At 43.8% G+C, this 25,108-nt stretch overlaps 1 protein-coding gene across 2 annotated transcripts in view; it reads right to left on the reverse strand.

Annotated features, from left to right (window-relative positions):
- ZNF18 (zinc finger protein 18) overlaps positions 1 to 25,108 on the reverse strand; it is a 25,852-nt gene continuing 744 nt past the window's right edge. Inside the window, exons 2-7 of one of the 2 annotated variants that reach the window (XM_008688027.2) lie at positions 14,311 to 14,815; positions 12,707 to 12,896; positions 12,188 to 12,276; positions 6,648 to 6,732; positions 5,655 to 5,723; positions 1 to 1,294 (exon numbers count right to left, since the gene is read on the reverse strand). In XM_008688027.2, the coding sequence (XP_008686249.1) occupies positions 516 to 1,294; positions 5,655 to 5,723; positions 6,648 to 6,732; positions 12,188 to 12,276; positions 12,707 to 12,896; positions 14,311 to 14,697 (1,599 nt within the window). In that variant the 5' untranslated portion in view covers positions 14,698 to 14,815 and the 3' untranslated portion in view covers positions 1 to 515. Of the gene's footprint in view, positions 1,295 to 5,654; positions 5,763 to 6,647; positions 6,733 to 12,187; positions 12,277 to 12,706; positions 12,897 to 14,310; positions 14,816 to 25,108 lie in introns of both variants that reach the window. The other variant, XM_008688026.2, reaches the window with a different exon arrangement.

Here is a 25,108-nt window from a genome sequence, read left to right on the forward strand (position 1 = left end):
TGCCTTTAAGAAGTTTATTTAAAACGAGGGACACCCGAAGTTAATTTTGTACCTGTCTGACAAACACCACACGGGAGCTCGCTGGCCCTCTCCACGGCCCCTTCTGGAACAGGAGACCTGTTCCAGAACCCTCAACCTAAAGAGCTGACCTGAGGGCCTTCCCATGAGGAGCAACTCCGGCTAATCCAGTTAAACTCCCCACACGGCAGCTGTAAAACAAGCTTTCCAAGTGCTACTTTTTTCCCCGAGGATCCAAAACAAGAAATGAGCTGAAAGATGAAGATTATTCTTTCTCCTGACGCAGAAGCAAGAAAATAAACCGACGCAAAATCCAACCCGGAGGCCACCACGTCCTCCCAGTCCAAAGCCGTGTTCAGGTGCCTCTCCTCTCTCTTCCATGAAAAAAAAGAGAGACAGAGGGAGAACAGGGCCGGTCTTTCAGAGCTGCAACCGCTCCAGCCAGAACGAAGTATTTTTAAACAGACCAGAGCCAGAACTGGGCTAAGAGAGCCTGACTACTGGAACGGCTTCTTCCCTAAATGGGATCTTTGATGTTTATCAAGGCTCGAGCTCCAGCTGAAACTCTTCCCGCAGCGGGAACACTTGTAAGGTTTCTCTCCTGTGTGAACTCTCTGATGTCGATTAAAGTTGGATCTCTGAATAAAACTCTTCTCACAGATGGGACATTTATAGGGTTTCTCTCCTGTGTGGATCTTCTCATGGTGACGCAACCCCGAGAAGTCGCTAAAGCCTTTCCCACAGTAATCGCATTTACAGGGCTTCTCTCCCGTGTGGATCCTCTGATGCTTCACGAAGTCTGAACTCCGCAGAAAGGCTTTTTTGCAGGTGGGGCACTGAAAGTACGTCTCTCCGGTGTGAGTTCTTTGGTGGAAAACCAACTGAGAATTCCTATAAAAGGTTTTCCCACACTCCCGGCAGGTGGGGAGTTTCTGGGCCATGGGGGCTCTCGGCTGCCCTTTCGGAGACGCCTCTCTCTTCTCCTCCAGCCACAGCAGGGACAGTTCTTCTGGATGGGGATTAGCCAAATGCTGCTTCCCAGAATTCCTGCCGTGCGGTGAGAGCTGGCCCGCGGGCCCCTCACCCTGAAGGTTTTCCAGAGCCTCGGGGAGACTGTCCCCTTCTCCAAAGCACCTCGGTTCATCCTCACTGAAGAGGCCGCCCAAGGAGGCCTGTGAAGGTGCCTCTCCTGACGCTTGACAGGAGACTTCGGAAGCTTCCTGGCCTCTACAATTTTCCAAGTTCACGTTCTCTTTGTCATTCTCCTGCCTGTCTCCTGGAAGAAGAAAGAAGCTTTGAAATCATTCAATCAATGGGATGCCCTGTTTTCTAACTCGTATGTCAAAAAAGAAGGTCATCATGAAACATTACCTCTTCTTGTCAAGAGGGCATCAGTGAGTGAGGAAGGATAATATCATCCCGCCAGAGCGCCTGGCACTCACTGCTGGGGTCCAGGCTAAGTGCTCAGGAGCTGAGAACGTCTGACAGCAGAGGGGGTGCACACAGGGCCCGCCAACCGCCCCTGTCCCAGTAAATGAGCATTTCTTTTTTTTTTTAAGATTTTATTTTTAAGTCTTCTCCACACCCAACGTGGGACTTGAACCTACAACCCCAAGATCAAGAGTCGCAGGCTCCACCGACGGAGCCAGCCAGGCGCCCGGAGCAGCATGCATTTCTTAAGGCCCGGGAAAAACAAGTGTCTTTTAGAAGGTGTTCCTTTGAAAAAGGATTCGTTTTTATCTGGTTACACATAAAACATAAGTCTTATCGCTAAAACAATTTGGAGAGAAAAACAGAAGAAAACCAAATCAACCTCGATCATACCCCCCAGAGGTAGCAACCATGATCCTCCATTTCCTTCCGCTGTTTAACGTATACACGTGTGTGTATGTATGTATGTGCGTAGGGTTTTTTTACATAATTGGTATCATAATTGTATACACCGTTCCATACCTGGCTTTGTGGCATTTAAATTGTAAATGGCAGTATTTACCAATTTCACATGGATTCGCCCATTCACAAGTCACCTAAAACTTCCTGAAACGCACTAATGTGTCACTTTACTGTGGCTTTAACACACAGTGAGGCTGTGGCAGAGAAGTGGATCCCTCAGTCTGGGGGCCCAAATGCAGCATTCCCGTGTGCTTCACCAACTCGGATTAACCGGGATAATTTTGTTTTTCTCAGAGCACCGGAGTGGCTCAGTCAGTTAAGCGCTTCGGGGTTCTGGGTTCGAGCCCTGCCTGGGGCTCTCCGCTCCGCGGGGAGTCTGCTTCTCCCTCTCCCTCTATGCTCTCCCGCACTCCCTCTCTCTCAAATAAATAAAAGTCTTTAAAAAAAGATTTTATTTTTCTAAGTTTTTGGTTATTACCACTAAATAATACATAAAGGCTTTTACTTTGGTGGCAGAATTTGTTTCCAGCTTGTATCAATGACTTTCTTCCTGCAGATCTGAGGAAGCTCTGTACCGCTCTCTTTCCTGTTTTAGTGTCTTCACATTATCTGCTACAGACCCAGGAATCTGCCCACGACTTAGATCTGACTGGTTACTTCACAGTCCCTTAGAACACATTCCTCTCGAGTGACAAAGGTACTTTTCTCTTGTCTTTAAAGAAGCCTTGATAAATATCATTTTAAAGCTCAATAATGGTCCATCACAGAGATGTCACCAGACTTAATAGTAAGCACATGACTTACTGAAGGAATTCTGCGGAAATCGGAGCTGTTTGTTGTGGTCTGACGGCTATAGATAATGCTGTGATTTTGTCTTCGTCCACCGCTGCCCACATTTCTGACCACTTCACATTCCCTGAAGGGTTATACCACATCAACAGACGTGAACGCTCTTTCTGAGGCTCCTGACGCTGACTGGCAAATCCATCTCCAGAAGGACTATCCCCTCCCTTGCTATGAGCAGCTGGGCTAAGCAAAGGAGCACCCTCAATACTTAAGCACTGAATATTTCTAAAATATTGGCCATGGAGAGCAGTGAAAAGAAATGTTTTTCATTGTTAAAAATTTTAATTCTTTAGTTAATAAAGGATGAAGTTTTTCACATTTATGAGCTCTTTTTCATAAGACTGCTGCCAATTTTTTTATTGGGAAAGTCATTTTTTCTTATTAACCTGCGTTAACTCTCTCTATATTAAGAAAAATCATCATTTACCTGTCATGTTAATGAACAATGTTTTTCACCAATTTAGTTACCTTACTTTTGTTTGGGGTTATTTATGTTTGGGGTTATTTATGTATATGTGTAAATTGTGGGGGTTTTTATTTTTAAATATACTCAAATCTACTAATCTTTTCCTTAACAGTTTTTTTCCGTGGCTTTTATACTGGTAAAATCTTCCCCACCCCAGACATGAATCAAATATTCACCCACTTCCTTCATATTTTCATATTTTACATCTTTTTCATCAAATTTAAACCGATTCCTCTTCCCAAAGAGCACTGCTCCATGAAGAACAGCTCTTCCCATGGATCTGCGCTCCCTCTTCCTCCATCACATGCTAAATCCTCATACACACCAGCGTCTCTTCCGAGGCTCCCTTTTCTGTTTCATCGGTCTGTGAGGCTATTTTTAGATCAGTATCCCATCATTTTAACGACTGCACCTTTCTAAAATGACAGAATTTTTTTTTTTTTTTTTAAGTAGGCTCCATGCCCTACGTGGGGCTCAAACTCATGACCCCCGAGATCAGGTCACAAGCTCTATCAACTGAGCCAGCCAGACTAAAATGACAGGCTTTTAATATTGAGATTTAATGTTGATGAAACATTCTTCTTCCAAGACTCTTTTGTATTCTTACAGTATTCTTCCAGATAACTACTGAAGATTCATTTTCCCAAATAATTTGGGGGGGGGGGGAATCCCTTGGGATTTTGATAAAGGTGAGTATATGGCTTCCTGAGGTTTACTCCCCTGCTGGCCTGCTTTAACTAGGACCCAGTCTCCCGTATGGTCAAACAAACAGCATACATGCTCTCTCTCAAGACTTCTGCCCCCTTGGTGTGAGTCCACATCTGTTAGACTGGCTACCTGTTGCGTCTTTTAGATGGAACGAGCCCTTTCGGGACCCATCCCTGCGTGCCCGGCTCTGGCATCGACTTCCCACGGGGTTCCTCAAGCATTCCTTCCAGTCCACCCTGCACATGCCTACCTCCCTGGCCTCTCTTCCCACATAGCCTCTCTTTCAGGAACCAACAATGGCATTTCTTTGCCCTATTAAGGCAGGCTAGCTTTATAGATGCTCCGCAGTCTCTTTCAAGGTAAGATCTAATGGGACCATGTCAGCAGGTGGACTGAAGGAGAAGGGGAAAAAAAAGAATGAGTGGGGATATGTGAGCCATATATCACAAATATATCATCACAAATCTATCACCATATATCACAAATAACAGCCCCCTGCCAGGGAGCATATGGGAAATCTCTGATCCTTCCACTCAATTTTGCTGTGAACCTGAAACTGCTGCAGAAAATAAAATCTATTAAAACAAAAATCCTACTGCAACAACCTCTAAAGCAGTGTTTTCAAACTTCTTTTGTCTGCCGCCCACAGTACGAAACATGTTTATACTGAAATACAGAACACACGCACATACCTGGAACAAAAATTCCCTGAAATGCTACCTAGCCTGACATTTGATTTTCTCTATCTGCATTCTGGTACGTTCTATTCAGGCTTATCATTGCAATTTTTTAAATGCCAGTTGCAACCTATAAGATGATTTTACAATACACTGATTGGTCATGAAACGCAGTTTGAAAAATACTGCTCCAAAGGAATCCTTGTGAAATAGTATTATGATAAATATATCGGTTAGAATTAAAATCATGTTTCATTTGATGCTTGTTGTCTCTGTAATATATTAGCAAAGGAAAATTATTAATTCAATCGCACTGGGGAGAAAGAAGGACTTGTCAAATAATTGTCATCCCTGGTCCTTTTTTTCCTCCACGGTGCTGGGATCTTTTGTCTACGGAGAAGGGGTGGGGGGGTGTGCAGGCAAGCATGAGGGGTAGGTGTTATGTGACTGCAATGTTTTAAACAGAGTGCAGCGAACAAAGGGTGATTGCTACATTACAACAGAACAAGGTCACGTATCTCTTCCTCTCCAGTCTTAAAATACACGATTTATAGGAAGTGTTTGCCGTTGCTGCTGTTTAGTGAAAGTTCAGTGCTTGGAGATTAAACATGTTTTCCTGTTTGCTTTGTCTTAATTAGTATTCATTTCACTAGAACCAGAATAAAGAAAGAAAGAAGAAAAACGAAAGAGTCAGGAAGGGCAATAACTGCTGTTAACATCACCTTTTTGTAGCGGAACTCGACTCCTATCTGCGTTGGTATCCACCCGCCCTAATCTTATCTCTCTGTGAAAAAGCAAGCTGTCGTGGCAGACAAGACTGAAGGCAGACTGAAGACCAACGTGTGGTCTCTGTTCCATGACATACGTACGTACCGACAGCCCCGTACCACAGATGAGGAGACCCAACCTCCGCACTCTGGACTGACCAGATCACGGCTCATTACAGTCCATGTCACAGACATCAGGTCCTAGTACAGGTCCCCCACCACTTCCAATTTAATGACAGGAGGTCAGAAAGGGCTCAGGCCCAATGAAAGATCACTCACCTATGCAGGTGGGTCTTGAGATCTTCTCGCCAACGTGAAGGTGCAGTCCTGCCAGCTCTTCCCCATACTCTGTTGAATTAGTCAGATCAGACTTGGAATTGGAAATGCCTGGCATCCAGAGAGATAACAGGAAGCCTAGATGAATGGGGAGAACTGGGGGACCAAGCTGTGTCCTTCAAGGTACAACCTGACCATGAAAGGGAAATATGAAGGATCTGGAGATCACTCAAAACACTTAAGGGGCACCTGGGCAGCTCCGTTGGTTAAGCATCTGCCTTCGGCTGAGGTCATGATCTCTGGGTCCTGGGATCAAGCCCCGCATCTGGCTCCCTGCTCAACGGTAAGTCTGCTTCTCCCTCTGCCCCTCCCCTGCTCATGCTCACTCTCTCTTTCTCTCTCTCCCTCTCAAATAAATAAATAATATCTTCAAAAAAAAAATTATCTTAGAAGGAGCTTCCTATCTTCTTAGGAGCTACTGCGAGCTTCTAAGACATCAGCACTCACAAGATAACCAAGATATATGGTGAAGGTCACAAAAAAGAAGAGTCTGGACAGGTGACCAGAAGGGCTTCCACACCACCTGGCAGGTACAAGGCCAATGACTGGGCCCCACCCATGGCTGGTTGGGACAGTACGGTTTAGTGGCACAGAACGTGGACTCAGTCAGCCACACTGAGTTCTGTCCTAACTCTGCGCTTACAAGCTACATTAACAGTGAGCACGTGGCCTGACCTCCCACTCACTTTGGTCATCTCCAACATGGGAAGACCATCACCTATCTCGTAGATTTGGGGAGTTACTACGTGGAATGCAGCCATGACAGTTCCGGGCGCACAGAATCCTTTCAGGGCTCTCACTAAGCTGCTCTCTCTGTACCCAGCCGTGCCCCTCAGGCCCTCCCTCAACCAGGGAACTTCTAGTGGAGCAGCCACCATTAACGGGACACGGGAAATGTTCACCACCTCCTCCCGTCACACTAGTGCATGCCCTCACCTCCTGAGACCATTTTCCCGTAGGTCTCCAGCATGAGATCCCAGTACTGCTCCTTCTGCGTGGAATCCAGGTGCCTCCACTGCTCCTAGAAAGCACACAATACAGGGCTGTGACCCAGCCTTCCCCACCTAGAGGAAAACAGGGACGTGCCCTAGCGGCCTGGCCAGCAGAAGATCTAAAGAATCATGGGAGGTGGCTCACCGGAAGAGGCCAAGGGGAAAACTACAGTCTCCACGTCACTATTTCTTGCCCTGCTTAGAAAACATTAAGGTTTTAAAGTTCTGGATTTTTTCCAGTTGCACATATTTAAGAGTGAAGGACACAGAGAGAAGGCAGAGGCCTCTTCTACACTGTCCTTTTTTTCTTTTTTTAACTCAGTGCTTATAATAGAGGTCGTTGAACAGTAGGGGCCTGATAGTCCCGATATTTCATTAAAATCTGGAAATTCAAGAGGGAAAAGAAATTAAAAGGGAATTTGTTGGAAATGCAAGTGCAAATCAGCAAAAAGGTGGGAAGAGCCCACAAGGAAGTCAAGTGCATTGTCTCCCTGACACAGATCAGTGGATTCAGAGCAGAGATAGACGCTGCCTCCGTGCCCACCTGGAAACCCCCCAATGGTTCTGAGTTTACGGTCTAACATTAGACCCGTTTTCCACCTGCTTCGTGGAAAATTGGTGGGTTCTCTGGAGCCAGGTATCCCTCAATTATCCCCAAAACACGCCCTTCTTTTCCTAGGAAACTGGAGACTAGAGACTCAAAACTGGGAACGCTGCCTAACGGGAGTCTCCTGTGAATTCAAACTCCAATGTTCCCACCGAGGAGCTGACTGTGAACGACTCAGTCTGTACAGCAGCGTGACTCATAAATAGCACAGCCCCTGTTGTCAGACACACGGGTTCTAAGTTCAGATCTGCCACGACTACCTGAGATCTTAAGTTACGTCATCTTTGAGTCTCCGTCCTCACTTGATTAGAGTACGAAACTCGAAAACTAACAAATAATGCGTCACTCGTTTTCACAGCATGTTGTAGTCTTCATTGCTAGCATTCATCAGTTTATCAACTATTTACATGTATGTGCGTGTACACACACACGCACAAGTCTCTAAGAGCTGCCCCTACTAACGTGTGAGCTACATGAGAAAAGGACTCCCCACTGTACTTTCTCAGTCCCCACGACGATGCCCAGGACAGAGCAGGCACCCGATATACGTTGTCCGGGAGAAATGAAGCCCTTGGCAAATAACTCCTCAGGAAGTGATACATTTATTACTGTGATTATTGCACAAGTGGTCTACGGGATACTCGGTCTCCCAGACTCCCCACCGAGGGTTTGCAGAGAGAAATGAAGGGGTTCTGTACACTTTCAGGAACCGCAAAGCCGATAGACATCCATTATTACCATGAATAGCCAGCTACAGGGAGCACAACTGAGGAGGACGAATAAGAAAATGAGATGCTCCTATGACACAGGGATCTACTCAGGGAAGCCATTCCCGGTCCTCGATCAAGTCTGCCCCACAGCACCCCAAAGGGAAGCGGAAGACCGGAAAAAGAATGAAGACACTGAAAGCCTGCAATGAGCAGATAACTAAGTGAAAATTTTAAAAAGCAAAAGATGGGTTGGATTTTTTTTTAGGGTAAAAATATGAAAAGTGGGGGCGCCTGGATGGCTCCGTCGGTTAAGTGCCCCACACTTGATTTCGGCTCAGGTCATGACCTCTGCACAGGCTCAGGGTCTGAGACCGGGCCTGAGGGGGGCTTGGCTTGAAATTCTTTCCCACTCTGCCCCTACCCCTGCTCACGCTCTAGCGCTCTCTCTAAAATAAATAAAATCTTAAAAAAAAAAAAGTGAAAAGTGACTCAAATATATTTTACCATATACTTAAGTATTAACTATAAGCACATTTTTAATTTGAATTTCAATTTAGAATTGTTGCTTATTAAAGGAATACATAGAGTTGTGAGCTTACTTTGTTAATCTATGAGTGAAGCTACCTGAACAACCTCCTGAAAGCAGCCAGTCTGAGCAAATAACCAGTCTGCCGAACATGCGACCCCTCGGTCCTCTCGATCGGAAGACACAGACCCTTGCTTCGGCAGCTGCAGAGAGTAACGGGCGTGCCCACGAGCACAGGACTGGCTGCTCGGATGCCTGGCCTGCTGGACACACGGCCAGCTCCATGGGCACCACGGTGGAACCCAAGGACCGCACCCAAGGACAGTACAAGTCAACAGAGAGTGCAGCCACCAAAATCCCCAAGGGCCACAATCAGCTCATTCAAAACTCAGAAAAGATGCTTCGGGAGGACTCTAAAGAGCGTACCTCCACGTGAAGCCACACACTCACTCGAGGACCTGCCAGGAAGCTAGCGATGCGTGAAGAAAGCCCTGACTCCACAGGCAAGACACAACTGCACCCATCTTGCCTTTTCCTCATTTTTATAAGAGGAGGAAAAAAATCTCAATTCCTGTTCTGGAAGGACAGAACTATGGACTCTGAGAAAAACGTATCTTGATTTTGCGTGGAGACAGCACCACCTTGTGGGTCCGTGAGACACTGCACAAGGCACTTGCACAGAGTTCTCTGCACTGAGTTCCTCTCCCGAAAGCTGGAAACACAGCAACACGAGTAAATGCATCCCCGAGTCTATCTACGTGAGGCTCTGACTCAGACACAGTGCCTGATAATGAAGGACCACTGTGCAGGGACGTTACTTCACTATTCTGGCATCATTCACGAAGCTCCTAACCTAGAAGAGAGATCCGAGGGAGTGATTACATCTATTTTAATATCTCCCTTCACTTCACAAAGCATCCATTCAGTATCAAGGTGCTTCTGATGCAAATGGTTTTTGTTAGAGTTTGGAGCAGGGATACTGGGATTGGATCTGCTCAGTATAGGGAAAGACACACACACACACACACGGAAATACTGAACATTTTTTAGTCTTTTGATTTGAGCTATCCAAAACAAGTCATGGTTAATGTTGCTATGTTATGTATAGTTAAAGCTTAATTCTACTTGTTAGAATATGTTCAAAAATTGTATAGACCGTTCATACAGACACTTTGTACTTACTACAGCGGCGACAATAATCCTCCATGTCTGCTTGAAATAGTTCACAGAATATCCAAATCGTTGTCACTATGAAACCTCCTGCCTAACAATTTGGTTTCTAGGTGTCCGGAAAGTAGGAAGACAGGTACCCTGAGTCACTAAAAGGGTCTGTGCCTCTCCCAGCCCCTCCCAGCCCTCTCCCCAGGGGTAAACTGTGAAGTCAGCATTCTGCTTCTACATCTCTGAGCCTGGGAGGCTGAGGCTCGAACCCGGCTTCAGCATCACATCAAGCACCACCCACCGGCTTCCCTACCTTTACCTTCACTCCAAGTACCTCAGGAGGCAAGTCCCAAAAAGGGCTCCCCAAAGGGAGAAAACACTGAAACAGTGTTTTTCCAGAAAAACCATTTTTAATCAAACACAACTTTTCAGTGTTATTAATTTAACTACGCATTCAAAATAAATGCTGTTTATTTGTTTCCTGTTCCCAAACTTGCTCACAGCCAAGATGGAGTAGCAGAGACTGGATTTACCTTCCCGCCTGAAACAAACGAAAAAGAGCACAAAATACATGACACAACGGTTCGCAGACATCACCTGGTAGGCAGAGCAGAGATCCCTGAAAGTGAGGAAACCAATTAGGTGAGCCCTGCACCAGCCAAACTTGCTGCCTGGAGAGAGCACCCCAGGAAACAGAGGCAGGGGGGCCGGGCGGAGGCAGGCAGCCCCCTCCCCCTTGAGCTGGCAGAAGGAGCTCAGAGTTTGGGGCGGTGAAGGGAGTTATAGTTAGCAGGGCAGAAGACCAGAGTGGGGAGCTGAACCGAGAGAGAGCTCCAGAGACATACAGAGGGTCCCCCCCAAGTCTGGGAGAGATCCCCCAAAAGAAATGGAGGAAACAGAGCTTGCACGGTGCTGGAAAGAGTTTCTGTCCTCCAGCCAAGACACCCTGTACATCAGGCAGCCTCAGGGAGAATATGCGGAAGGGTATTGCCTCGGGAGTGGGAAAGTGAGACTTCTCGGGGGCCGTAAGACAAACTACGTCCAAGTAACTCAACCACACGCCAGAGCAGAGCTCAACACCGTTTAGAGGAGTGTCGAAATACCCAGCACCCAACGGGGTCAAATGCACAACACGCAACAGCCAATCAAATGTTGCTGGGCACGCAGAGGAGCAGGAAAACACCTCAAAATGAGATCGATCGATCCACCCACACTGACTCCGAAATGACACAGGGGATAGATTAGTAGACAAGGACATTAACACAGATGGTTTAGCCACATCCTGCACGTTCGAGGTGTAGGAAAGACCCAACATGTTAAGTATAGACATGAAAAATAGAACAAAGCCCCAATTCAAACATCTCGAGGTGAGAACTACACTGGGTGGGATTAACAGTACATTAGACTTTCTGGAAGAGATGAGTGAACCTGAACACCCATACACAGAAACTATCCAAAATGAAACAGATTTTTTTTTTTAAAAGAGAGAGAGAAGACCATCAGTAAGTTCTGGGACAACCTCAAGAGATCTAGCACATGTCTGCGCATTACCATTATATAAGGCCAAGGGGGTGTTATTCTCAAAGTCCACAAAGAAGTGGAGAAGGAAGGGAGACAGAAAACGAACGAAGAAATACTGGCCAAAATTCTTCCAAATTTGTTGGAAACTATAAACCCACAGATCCAAGAATCCCAAAGAATCCCAAGCACAAGAAACATGAAGAAAATGACTCCCAGGTCCATCACAGTCCAACTGTTAAAAACCACTGAGAAAATATTAAAAGCAGCGTGAAAAATACATTACATGCAGAAAAACAAAGGGAAGAGTACAGATGGCATGAGTCCATTTTATACACAATTCCAGGAAATGCAAACTAATGTATGGTGACAGAAAGCAGTTCAGTGGTAGCCTCAGGATCTCAGGGTTGGGGGAGTGTGGAGGACAGGAGGGAGGGATCGCAAAAGGGCAAAAGCAAACCGTGGGGTGTAACAAGTAGGTTTATCACCCTGATTATGGTCATGCTTTCACACATGTGTGTATATGTCAAAAACTTATCAAACTGTACACCTGAAATACGGTCAGTTTGCTGTTCGTCAATTATGCCTCCGTAAAGTTGGGGGAGGCCACCTGTCCCACGTTAGATAGAAGCTTTCAAAATCTCAGACTGAATCCTATGGGCGAGGCTAGACCAGGAAATGAAACAGAGCCTTTTCTCAGCATAACCAGAGGAACAGGAAAAGGGAGACACGAGAGGGCCACCTTTTCCAGGATGCAGATTCCATTATCAAGATAATTACTAAACATTCTGCCTCGAGGGAAACGCTGAGACTCGGGTTTCATTCCACGTGTATTGTTCCTGTTGTCCTTGCTAGGCTGTCCTCTCTCCTCTGCTTCTGAGAACGCATCCCCTTTCCATCCTCCTGACTGCTGACACCCTCAAGCCCATCTCTGGGGTGAGAGAGGCAGGAAGCCAGCTCACCGGAGGTGTTGCTTGGAGAAAGGAGGCTCCAAAGTCCTGGTCTCTGATGAGCCTTTCCTCTGGTGGGGCGGGAGGCCGGGCAGCCATCGCTGAAAGGAGGAACAGGAAGTTTGAAGATTCTAGAAAGATGTCATTGCAAACCACTCCCTGGAGGGTACGGATGAAAATCGTCCCAAATGAGAATTGATGCCTGTCCCAGCGTCCATGATGTCAAGACTCGTGTTCACCTTCCTAACAAACTCCAATTCCCCACAACCTTCCAGACAGCCTCATCCGTATTTTCCCCCTCCTTCCTTCCCCCTTCCTTGGAACCAACAGTCAAATGGTCTGGCGCAGTCATAAAGGAGATGCACAGACTGAATCAGAGCAACTCACTAGGTCTACCCTGTTTCCAAACTTTCCAGAAATACCCTCATCTGAGCAGCACACCCTTTTCAACTCACTCTTAGGCCTACTAACTACAGTCCCCAAAACTCCCCAAGAAAGCACCACACACCACCACAAGTAACTGCCCCTCACCTAATTCTTGTTCCATGTCAGACTCCTCTTTCACTGGATGGCTCGGAGGCTCCAGAGGCCTGCACGGTGAGTCCCGAAGTCCCAGCTCCTGAGTCCCCACTTCAAGATGGCGCTCCACTTCCCCCATTTGGCAGCTTGCAGATTCCATCTTCTCTGATAAGATCTCCTGTCCTAGAACCTGGATGCTGATCTAGAGACCACATATTACTAATTACGGAGAGATCCGGACTGAGGGGTTCTGAAAGAAACAAAGCTCACACTCTAGAACAGATAATAAGGCAGTCCTTAGGGACAGGAGGTAGGGAAAACCAGATTCTCTGTCTAGACCAGCAGGAACCTGTGAGAAAAACATCCGGAGAGGGGCCAAGAACTGAGGCCTGAATCAGGCCTGGGAGACTCTGAACGTGCCATTAATAATGTGTTTCTACGGGATAGTCTCCACCAATTAAAACTCAGGTATCCTTTAAACAACGTCTCAAACACCTTAGTATAAAGATGGAATGGGACAAGAGGCTTTATCTTCTATTTGTAATGACGAGAAGGTGTTGAGTCAGAGAGGCTTAGAATTAGGTGCGATATGGGGCGCCTGGGTGGCACAGTGGTTAAGCGTCTGCCTTCGGCTCAGGGCGTGATCCCGGCGTTCTGGGATCGAGCCCCACATCAGGCTCCTCTGCTGGGAGCCTGCTTCTTCCTCTCCCACTCCCCCTGCTTGTGTTCCCTCTCTCGCTGGCTGTCTCTATCTCTGTCAAATAAATGAATAAAATCTTAAAAAAAAAAAAAAAAGAATTAGGTGAGATATGGGGATATACTGATGTGGTATAGTAAGAAATATGTATTTAGTCTTTGTCCCAGGTTCCTGGCAGAGTTCCTAAAACTCTTGGAATTGCCTGAACGACAGGAGTGATAGGAGCAACTTCTGTTATTCATCATGAGCCCCTTTCAACCATACCCGAGTTTATGCTAAGAAGGTGACACTCGGTGGGCCCCCAGATAGCCTCAAGATGGAAGCTGGTCACCAAAGGAACCAACCAGGTGACCAGAGGACCGAACTCGCAGCCCCAACACTCAACCCCTGAGGAAGGGAGACGGGCTGGAAATTTTCAATCACCAACGGCCAATGATTAATCTATCATGCCTAAGTAACGAAGCCTCCAAAACATCCCCTAAACAGTGGGGTTCAGGGAGCTTCTGAGCTGGTAGCCACACAGAAGTGCTGGGAGAATGGCATGTCCAGAGACGCCACGGAAGTCTCCTCCTAGGAGTCATTCTAGTAAATTAACGAACCTGAGGAGGGGGTTGTGGGAACCTCCAAATGTACAGCCCATCAGTCTCAAGTACAGCTGGCCTGGGTGACTCGTGCTTGGTGACTGAAATGGGAACAGCCTTGTGAGACTGACCTTTGTCCCACTGGGTCTGCCAACCCCAGAATATTAGTGTCAGATTTGAACTGAATTGTAAGACACCTCACTGGTATCGGCAAATTGGAGAACCGGTCGTTAGTGTGGAAAACCACATACACCGAGGGTCAGAAAAAAGACAAACACACCCGGTAAAGACCCCAGAGGAGCCCTGTGCGTCACTGGCAGCTTAGATTTTCTGCTTACCCACTGCCACAGTCTCTGGGGGTCTCCCTTCAAGCTCTCCACAAGGGTCACCGCCTCCTCTCCGCTGCCGGGGCACTGTTTCCGCACCCACATCTGGATCTCCCCGGGCAGGATGGTCAGGAACTGCTCCAACATGAGGATCTCTAAGATCTGCTCCTTCGTGTGAACCTCTGGCTGCAGCCACTGGAAACAGAGCTTCCGAAGTTGTCTCAGCGTCTCGTGAGGCCCAGACATCACCTGGTAACGAAACTGCCTGAAAAGCTGGCGTGCGGTTTCGGGGTTAGAGAGCTCCCCTCGAGGGGCAGCATCTGGTCCGGAGAACGGGGAGTCTTCGGCCTTCGCCAGCAGCGGCGGCAGGACCAGGGCCTGCCCCAGCTCGACCGGCATCCTCTGGCTTGGCAAGTCCTTTTAGGTGAAGTGTTTCCGGGGCGGAGTTGTCACTGGGGAGGACCAAGTCTTCACTGAGGCTCTCACAGGGGCGCTAGAGAGGGAGGGAGAGCCAGGGCTGGGAAGAGGAGAGGGACACGTGATCAGTGAGAGTGCACGCACACGCCCCACCTGAGAAAGACTGTAAAGTTGACCAAGCAAATCGCTAATACTGTATCTAAACTGGCATCATCACCCTGAGCTTTTTACGACATTCCCTCTCAGTCTTCGAATGTGCAAACCAAGTAGAAAAATGAAATGCACCACGTGAAGTATTTTCACTACTGGTTCCCAAGCAAACGGCTCTTCTGCACACTTTCTTAGCTGCACCCGTACGTTCGCAGACTAAAACAAAGTAAAGCTGAATGAAGACATCGACGCCCTAGAAATAAAAGCTAATGTTGAAGTAATCTGATGCTCCCGTAACAAAGAGGAGGCTGAAGAGAACAAATTGGTTTTTCCCCAAAAGGTGCGATGAAATTTCTAGGTGACCTCTTTTGAGTGTCACATGGAAAACTGGACTATTCGGGAATGTAGGAACAACCTGTGACAAGTGAAATTTGCAACCCTGGGCTTAAAGAGGACTTAGAACAATAACTACCTCAAAAACACTCCTATGGTCTTGAGCTAAGTGAGAACCATTTTACGGCGACCGGTACAAACATTTAGAAGACAAGAACTAAGACAGTGAAAAGAAATACTAAATGACAAAGTTTGCATTGAGAAATGTTTAAAGAATCATGTACTATTTCTACTTAACTTTCTTGCATAAGATCCTAATACTGGATCACTGGGTCAACCCTTGAATGTTATTAAAGAGCCACAGGTCATCATTTCTCCATAACACTAACTGCAACAATAAAAACAAAACAAACAAGCAAACACACCCAATCGTTTAATCTGCCTGGCTTCATCAGAGATCAGTACAACACTCCTGGCTTTTAAAACTTGCTTTTTGGGGACGGGGGGATGGGGCAACTGGGTGACAAGTATTAAGGAGGGCACGTGATGTAATGAGCACTGGGTGTTATATACAACTGATGAATCACTGAACACTACCTCTAAAACTAATAATACACTATTTGTTTATTAAATTTAAATTTTAAAAGATAATAAAAAGAAAACATAAAAACTACTTTTTCCAGGGCACCTGGGTGGCTCAGTGGTTAAGCACCCAACTCTTGGTTTCAACTCAGGTCATGATCTCGGAGTCATGAGCTCGAGCCCCGCATCAAGCTCAGCGCTCAGCGTGGAAACTGCGTGGGATTCTCTCTCTCCCTCTGCCCCTCCCCCCGCCACTTGCTCTTACGCTCGCTCCTGAAAATAAATAAAAGCAACTTTTTCCTTGAGGTATAATAAGGAATGCCTTCATCCCTAGCACTTCAAGCAATTTATCCCGTATCAGAAAATCACTTAAAACTAAAAAAAAGAAGAAAACAAAATGTTTCCAGCAAAAAAGGAANNNNAGTGAGGTAAAAGGTATTAACCCAATATTAAGTGTTTCTCATGTGGATCTCAGTGCATTTATTTTTAGTTCAAAAAGAAACTCACGTATTTCATTCATATATTCGTACAGAAACCAGGGTGTTACACAGGTGTATATTATGTGCTCAGTAAGTACGTGTTTGGGGAATTCGGCTTCTGGCCATGGCAGAGTAACTGGCAGCACAGACTGGCCCACCCACTGGAGAAAACTTATAAGACAACTCTGTTCAAGCATTAGACAAGAGGCAGACAAGAATGAAATCCCCAAGGGAAGAAAAACTCAGGAGGTGAGATCCAAGATCATCCTGGCTTTCTGCACGGGGACAATTTCCCCAGCAACAGTGCAGGACGGTGGAGTCCAATCAGAGTTCAGTGGTCTCACCAAATTGAGGAGGTAGAGATCAGAACTTGGAGCTGCTTTCGTATCTGGACTCTCAAGAACAGGGCAGTGGAGAGAATGGAGCTGTGACGGGGTGCAGGGGAAGTGGTCAGGCAGAAGTCTGTGTGGGGTTTCCCTGTGAGCCAAGGGTGGGACTGCATATGAGCAGGGTGAAACTATGCAAGATTTAACAGAGAGCAGCTGCTACAGGGTTAGGAGCAAAAGAAATACAAAACGCCAATCAATGATGAGAGGTATCAGGGCACCTGGGTGGCGCAGTCGTTAAGCGTCTGCCTCTGGCTCAGGGCATGATCCCAGCGTTCTGGGATCGAGCCCCCACATCAGGCTCCTCCGCTGAGAGCCTGCTTCTTCCTCTCCCACCTCCCTGCTTGTGTTCCCTCTCTCGCTGGCTGTCTCTCTCTGTCAAATAAATAAATAAAATCTTTAAAAAAAAAAAAAAAAGATGAGAGGTATGAGAGTTTTTGACCACTGAGAGTGGAGAGACCTCACTAAAACCCAAAGTATCCTGAAATACCAGAAAGGCCGCATGTTAGAGGTAAAGACCATACCCTAGAATAAGACGTACTCTAAACCTGCCCTAAAAGAGCCTAAAACCACAAGAGCCGCAGAGGAAATCCAGTCTACTGGTCTAGTCTGATCAAGTTCGAAGGCCTCAGGATCCACTTTGGGCTTTCCAGAGATCTGTCCTAACAAGGCACAAAACCAAGCTAATTCAAGTCAAAGGTGCTCAGTGAGTAATCCCACCGCACGCTAGAACTAGAACAAAACCCGGTACTCTTCAGAGGGAGGAACAGAATCCTTAGCATCTGCAATGTGCCACCCACAGTATCCGAGATGTAACCCAAAATTATTAGACATTTAAAAACATGAAAATATGACTCAGAGTCATGGGAAAAATAGTCAAGAGAAACCAACCCAAAGATGGCCCAAGGACTGCAAGAAAAATGTAGTCATAATGAGAGGACGGGGACCTTCTACAGAGAAACAGAAATTCTAAGAAGACCCAAATGCAAATTCTAGAATAAGAACCATCAACCTGGAGTTCCACATCCAATAAAAACATCTTTCAAAGATCAGAATTAAAATAATGACATCTGCTTTTAAAATGCGTTCACCTGCCTGTGTTCCCTCTCTCGCTGGCTGTCTCTATCTCTGTCGAATAAATAAATAAAAAATCTTTAAGAAAAAAAAAAAAAAAAGGGGGCGCCTGGGTGGCACAGCGGTTAAGCGTCTGCCTTTGGCTCAGGGCGTGATCCTGGCGTTGTGGGATTGAGCCCCACATCAGGCTCCTCCGCTATGAGCCTGCTTCTTCCTCTCCCACTCCCCCTGCTCGTGTTCCCTCTCTCGCTGGCTGTCTCTCTCTCTGTCGAATAAATAAATAAAAAATCTTTAAAAAAAAATAAATAAAATGCGTTCAAAATTGGGGCGCCTGGGTGGCTTAGTCAGTTAAGCATCAGACTCTTGATCTCAGCTCAGGTCTTGATCTCAAGGTCGTGAGTTCAAGCCCTGTGTTAGGGTCCATGCTGGGTGTGGAGTCTACTTTAAAAAAAAAAAAAGAAAAACGTGTTTAAACTTAAGCAACCATCAACTAAAGAGACTGCTATACTCATTATATATGAAACCAGCAGGTACCACAAATCAAAAACCAATAATAGATACACAAAAAATAAAGAGACAGGAATCCAAGCATAATACTAAAGCAAGCTATCAAACCACAGGGGAAGAGAGCAAGAGAAAGCAGGAAGAGAACTACAAAATAACAAGAAAACAATTAACAAAATACCGACAAATACATAACTATCAACAACTCCTTTAAATGGTCTAAACGCTGCAATCAAAAGACACAGGATAACTGAATGTGAATTTAAAAAAAAAAAAAAAAAAAGACTCCTCTATATGCTGCCTGTAAGAGAGTCACTTCAGACCCAAAGCACATACAGACAGACACTGAAGGGATGAAAAAACATACTCCATGCAAACAGAAGTGAAGAAGAAAAAAAAGCCGGGGTAGCAATAGTTGTATCAGACAAAATAAACTTTAAAACAAAGGCTGTAATAAGAGACAAAGAAGAGCACTATATAAAGGGATCAATCCAACAAGAGGATGTAACAACCGTTAAATATTTACGCACCCAACCTAGGAGCACGTAAACACATAAAGCAAATATTAACAAATATAAAGGAAGAAATTGGCAGTCATACCACAATAATAGGAGACTTTACACCCTATTTACATCAATGAATAGATCATCCAGATAGAAAATCAACAAAGAAACTGGCTTTGAACAACATACTAGACCAGATGGAAATAAGAGATATATACAGAACATTCCATTCAAAAACAGCAGGATACATTCTTTTCAAGTATACTTGGAACATTCTCCAGGACATATCACATGTTAGGCCACAAAACAAGCCTCAATAAATTTAAGAAGACTGAAATCATATCCTGCATCTTCTCCAACCACAACAGAAAGTAGAAATCAATTACAAGAAAAAATCCGAAAAGAACACAAACGCATGGGGGTAAACAACATGATATTAAACAACCAATACACCAACCAAGAAATCAAAGAGGAAATCAAAAAATACATGGAGACAAATGAAAACATAACGGACCAAAATCTTTGGGATGTAGCAAAAGCAGTTCTTAAGAAGGAAGTTATAGCAATACAGTCCTACAACAAGAAGAAAAATCTCAAATAAACAACCTAACCTTACACCTAAAGGAGCTAGAAAAAGAACAAACAAAACCCAAAACCAGTAGAAGAAAGGAAATAATAAAGATTAGAGCAGAAATAAACAAAATAGAAACTAAAACAAAAACAACAGTACATCAACGAAATCAGGAGCTGGTCCTTTGAAAAAATCAACAAAATTGGTAAACCTTGGGGCGCCTGAGTGGCTCAGTCAGTTACATGTCCAACTCTTGGTTTTGGCTCAGGTCATAAACTCATGGGTCCTGAGATCAGGCCCTGCATTGAGCTCCGCGCTCAGTGGGGAGTTTACTGGAGATTCTCTCCCTCTGTCCTTCTCCCCACTCGCACTTGTGCGTGCTCTCTCTCTCTCTCTCTAAAATAAATAAAGAAATCTTTTTTAAAAGCTGATAAACCTTTAGCCAGATTCATAAACGAAGAGAGAGAGAGAGGACTCAAATAAATAAAATCAGAAATGAAAAAAGAAAAATAATTCATAGAAACACAAAAGACTACAAAAGAGTATTATGAAAAAGTATGTATCAACAAACTGGACAACCTAGGAAAAAAAAAAAACGGATACATTCCTAGAAACATACAACCTTCCAAAACTGATTCAGAAATAGAAAATTTTTAGAGGGGAGGAGAGTGGGCGGATGAGCAAGCCCGGTGATGGGTAGTAAGGAGGGCACGTATTGCACGGAGCACTGGGTGTTATACGCAAACAATGAATCATGGAACACTACATCAAAAACTAATGATGTACTGTATGGTGACTAACATATCATAAAAAGACAAGAAAAGAAATAGAAAATTGGAATGAACCAATTACTAGTAATGAAATTGAATTAGTAATCAAAACACCCCCACCAAACAAAAGTCCAGGACCACATGGCTTCACAGGCAAATTCTAGCAAACATTTAAAGAAGAGTTGATATGTATAGTTTGAGAAGTCAAACTATTCCAAAACACGGAAGAGGAAGGAAAACTTTCAAATTCATTCTACAAGGCCAGCATTATATTATCCTAATACCAAAATCGGGCAGAGATGCTACAAAAAAAAGAAAACTACAGGCCATTATCTCTCATGAACATAGTTGCAAAAACCCTCAACAAAATATTTGCAAACCAAATTCAACAATACATTAAAAACATCATTCACCTCAATCAAGCAGTTCAATATTCATAAAACAATGTAACACATTACATTTAACAAGGGAAAAAAACCCATATGATCATCTCAATAGATGCAGAAAAAGCATTTGACAAAATACACCCATTCATGATAAAAAACGCTCAACAAAGTGGACTTAAAGGGAACATATCTTTATTAAAAAAAAAAAAAAAAGCCATCTATGAAAAGCCTGCATCTAACATCACACTCAGTGGAAAAAAAACTGAAAGTTTTGGGGCGCCCGGGTGGCTCAGTCGTTAAGCGTCTGCCTTCGGCTCAGGGCGTGATCCCAGCATTACAGGATCAAGCCCCACATCAGGCTCCTTCGCTGGAAGCCTGTTTCTTCCTCTCCCACTCCCCTTGCTTGTGTTCCCTCTCTCGCTGGCTGTCTCTCTCTGTCAAATAAATAGATAAAATCTTAAAAAAAAAAAAACAAAACTGAAAGTTTTTCCTCTAAGATCAGGAACAAGACAAGGATGTCCACTCACCACTTTTATCCAACACTAGTACTGGAAGTCTTAGCTATGCCAATCAGACAAGAAAAAGGAATAAAAAGCATTCAAACTGGTAAGGAAGAAGTAAAACTGTCACTGTTTGTAAATGACATGACAGGATTCATAGAAAACCCTAGCCTCCATCAAAAAACTACTAGAATTGATAAATGAATTCAGTAAAGTTGCAGGATACAAAATTAACATACAGAAAACTGTTGTTTTTCTATACACTAATGATGAAATAGTAGAAAGAGAAATTAAGAAAACAATCCCATTTACAATTGCATGTAAAAGAATAAAATACCTAGGAATAAAGTTAACCAACGAGGTGAAAGACCTGCTCTGAAAACTCTAAGGCACTGTTGAAAGAAACTGAAGAAAACATAAATGGAAAGATGTATCACACTCATGGACTGAAAGAATTAATGTTTAAAAAGCCCATACTACCCAAAGCAATCCACAGATTCAGTGCATTCTCTAGCAAAATACCAATAGTATTTTCCACTATCTGAGGTGGTACACACACACACACACACACACACACACACACACACACACACACAATGGAATATTACTCAGGCCTAAAAAAGAACGAAATCTTACCATTTATAACAACATGGATGGGCCTAGAGGACATTTTGCTAAGTGAAATAAGTCTGACAGAGAGAGAAAAATACCTTATGATTTCACTTATTTGTAGAATATGAAAAAAAACAAAACAAACAAATCAACAACAAAAATCAGACTCTTAAATACAAAGAACTGATACTTGCCAAAGGGGAGGGAGGTGGGGGTTATGAGCAAAATAAATAAAGGGGATTAAGAGATACAAACTTCCAGTTATAACAAGTTATACAATATATACAAACAAATCACAGAGATGAAAAGCACAGCACAGAGAATATAGTCAATAATATTCTAATAACATTGCATGGTGACTACAGTTATTGTGGTGAGCACCATGTAATGTACAGAACTGTCGAATCAGTATGTTGTAAACCTGAAACTAATATAACATTCTATGTTAATTACATTTTAATGAAAAAATGAAGATATTTTTCAGATAAATAAGCTAGAATTTTTCACCAGTGATTTTTTTTTAAAGATTTTATTTATTCATTTGAAAGAGAGATAGTGAGAGAGAGCACAAGGGGGGCGGGCGGTGCAGGGAGAGGGAGAAGCAGGCCCCCCACTGAGCAGGGAGCCCCAAACGGGGCTGGATCCCAGGACTGTGGAATCATGACCTGAGCCAAAGGCAGACACTTAACTGAGCCGCCCAGGCGCCTCTCAACAGTAATTTGTACTATATGAAATGCTGAAGGACACCTTTCCAGTTGAAAGGAAGCGAAGATCTACCGAAACAAATGAAGATCTCCAAAAATGGTAAATATATGGTGAATATAGAAACACTATGCTTTTACTTCTTCTAACTTCCTTAAAAGTCAACTGACTATTAAAAGGAAAAATAACAACAGTGTGTAAATAGAACATAAGTAGAAGAAAAAGATATTTAAAAACAGCACAAAGGGGTGGGTAAATGGAATTAATCGGTTGTTAGGCTATTACATTCATGAATTGCTAAATGAAGAACAGGAAGTGGAAAGTGAGTGGTGCTAAAAGTCGAGTGACAAAATGGAAATGTAAAGGTGTTAAAGAAGAGGCAGGAATGAGAAATGTAAATTGTTTAGTATAACGTGGTACAAATATTAAAGTAGACTAATAAGTTAAAGTAAACTTTGATAATTTTTTTTAAAGATTTTATTTATTTATTTGACAGAGAGAGACGGCGAGAGAGGGAACACAAACAGGGGAGTGGAAGAGGGAGAAGCAGGCTTCCCCCTGAGCACAGAGCCCAATGCGGGGCTCCATCCCAGAAGCCCGGGATCATGCCGCGAGACGCTTAACAACTGAGCCACCCAGGCACCCCAAAACTTTGATAATTTAAAGATACATACTGGTAGCTGTAAAAATATTATATAAAGAAGTACAGCTAAAAAAACCAAAAAAGGAGTCCTAAAAAACACTCACTACCCCAGAATGCAATAAGATCAAGAGAATAAAAATCAGAAAGATCAAATGGAAAAAAAAAGACGATATGGTAGACTAACACACAACCTTATCAGTAATCACATTAAATGTAAATGGACTAAACATTTGAATTATAAGATTGCCAGATTTAGCAAAGAAAGACCCAACCATAGGGTGTCTACAAGAGATATTTAATACTTAAAGACACAGGAAGTTTGGAAACAAAACAATGGGGGAAAGACATCCTATGCAAACAGCAAGCATACAAAAGCTGGTATGGTTATATTAGTATCCGACCATGACTTCAAGAAAAAAAGACAGAGGAACAGTTCGTTACGATAAATGGGTCCAATCATTTGGAACACAAAACCCTAAACGTGTATGTACCTAATAGTAGGTCTAAAGAGACAAATCCTCATAGCTGATAGAAGGAGAAGAACAACAACAACAAAAAAAAAATCAGTAAGGCTACAGAAAATCTGAACATTATAAACCAACTCAATCTAATGGACATTCAGACTCAACAAGTGCAGAATACACATTCATTTCGAGTTCATATGAAACATTCACCAAAGCAGACCATATGCATAAGTAAGTTTCAAAAGACTGGAATCTCGAAGTATATATGCTCTGACCACAGTGGAATGAAATTAGAAACCAGTAACAATAAGATACCTAGAAAATGCCAATATATGGAAATTATCAAATAACTAATATAAACCATGGCTAAAGAAAAAATCACAATGGACATTAAAATGTTTTCTTTCCTTTTTTAAAGATTTATTTATTTGAGAGAGAGAGAGAGAGCGCGCAGCAGGGGAGGAGGGGGAGAAGCAGCCACACACCCCCTCCCAGCATGGAGACCGATTTGGAGCTCCATCCAAGGACAAAGGGATCACGACCTGAGCAGAAGGCAGACGCTTAACTGACTGAGCCACCCAGGTATCCCGGAAATTAAACTGTTTTCATACTGAATGATAGTGAAAATACAACAATATCAAAATGTACAGGTAACCATTAAAGTTCTAGAGAAAGAATGTACAGTTTTGAATAAATATGTTAAAATATTGAATAAAGGGCATCTGGGTGGCTCAGTCAGTCAAGTGTCCTACTCTTGATTACAGGGTTGTTGAGTTCAAGCCCGCATTGTTGAGCACAGGGTCTATTTAATAAATAAATAAATAAATAAATAAATGGGGTGCCTGGGTGGCGAAGTCAGCTGGGCAGTGTACTCTTGGTTTTGGCTCAGGTCATGATCTCGGGGTTCTGGGATGGGGTCCTGGTTCCGGCTCCATGCACTCAGGATGGGGTCTGCTTGGGGTCTCTCTCCCTCTCCCTCTGCCTCTTCTACTCATGTGCTAAAATAAATTAAAATCTTTAAAATAAATTTTATACACACACACACATACAGAATATACAAGCATCCTTCATTATCTAAATCTATTTGGCTCCTGAGTTTCAAATAAGTAGAAAGATTCCACATAGCAAGAGACTGATGGGCAGACTCATTCAAATTTATCTGCTTCCTGAATGAAGACAGCAGTAATGTTTTAGGAAACATTTACGGAGGGGCGCCTGGGTGGCACAGCGGTTAAGCGTCTGCCTTCGGCTCAGGGTGTGATCCCCGCGTTGTGGGATCGAGCCCCACGTCAGGCTCCTCTGCTATGAGCCTGCTTCTTCCTCTCCCACTCCCCCTGCTTGTGTTCCCTCTCTCACTGGCTGTCTCTCTCTCTCTGTCGAATAAATAAGTAAAATCTTTAAAAAAAAAAAAAAAAAAAAGGAAACATTCAGGCAAAATGACATTTAGGGAAAATTATAAATCCTATAAAACATTTAAATCTGATTTTAGTAATTATATCCTAACAAAATGCTAAGAAAAATGCCTCGATTATTCCAAATTGAATTACTTTATAGAGGGTGTACTTTATATTCCAATGACTTCATAAGTAGCTGCTCCTGTTATGAAAAACATTTCAAGTAATCCCAAGTGTGTAGCTGTTATTAAAACTGTAACAAATGAGAGTGAACTTAAAATGTACCCTTAGGTAAAGTATATTTACTATACCTATGAATACAAGTAGCCCTTTGTTGTGT

This window comes from Ursus maritimus, unplaced genomic scaffold (assembly GCF_017311325.1).
Source record: "Ursus maritimus isolate PB19 unplaced genomic scaffold, ASM1731132v1 scaffold_14, whole genome shotgun sequence".
Classification (NCBI taxonomy): Eukaryota; Metazoa; Chordata; class Mammalia; order Carnivora; family Ursidae; genus Ursus; species Ursus maritimus.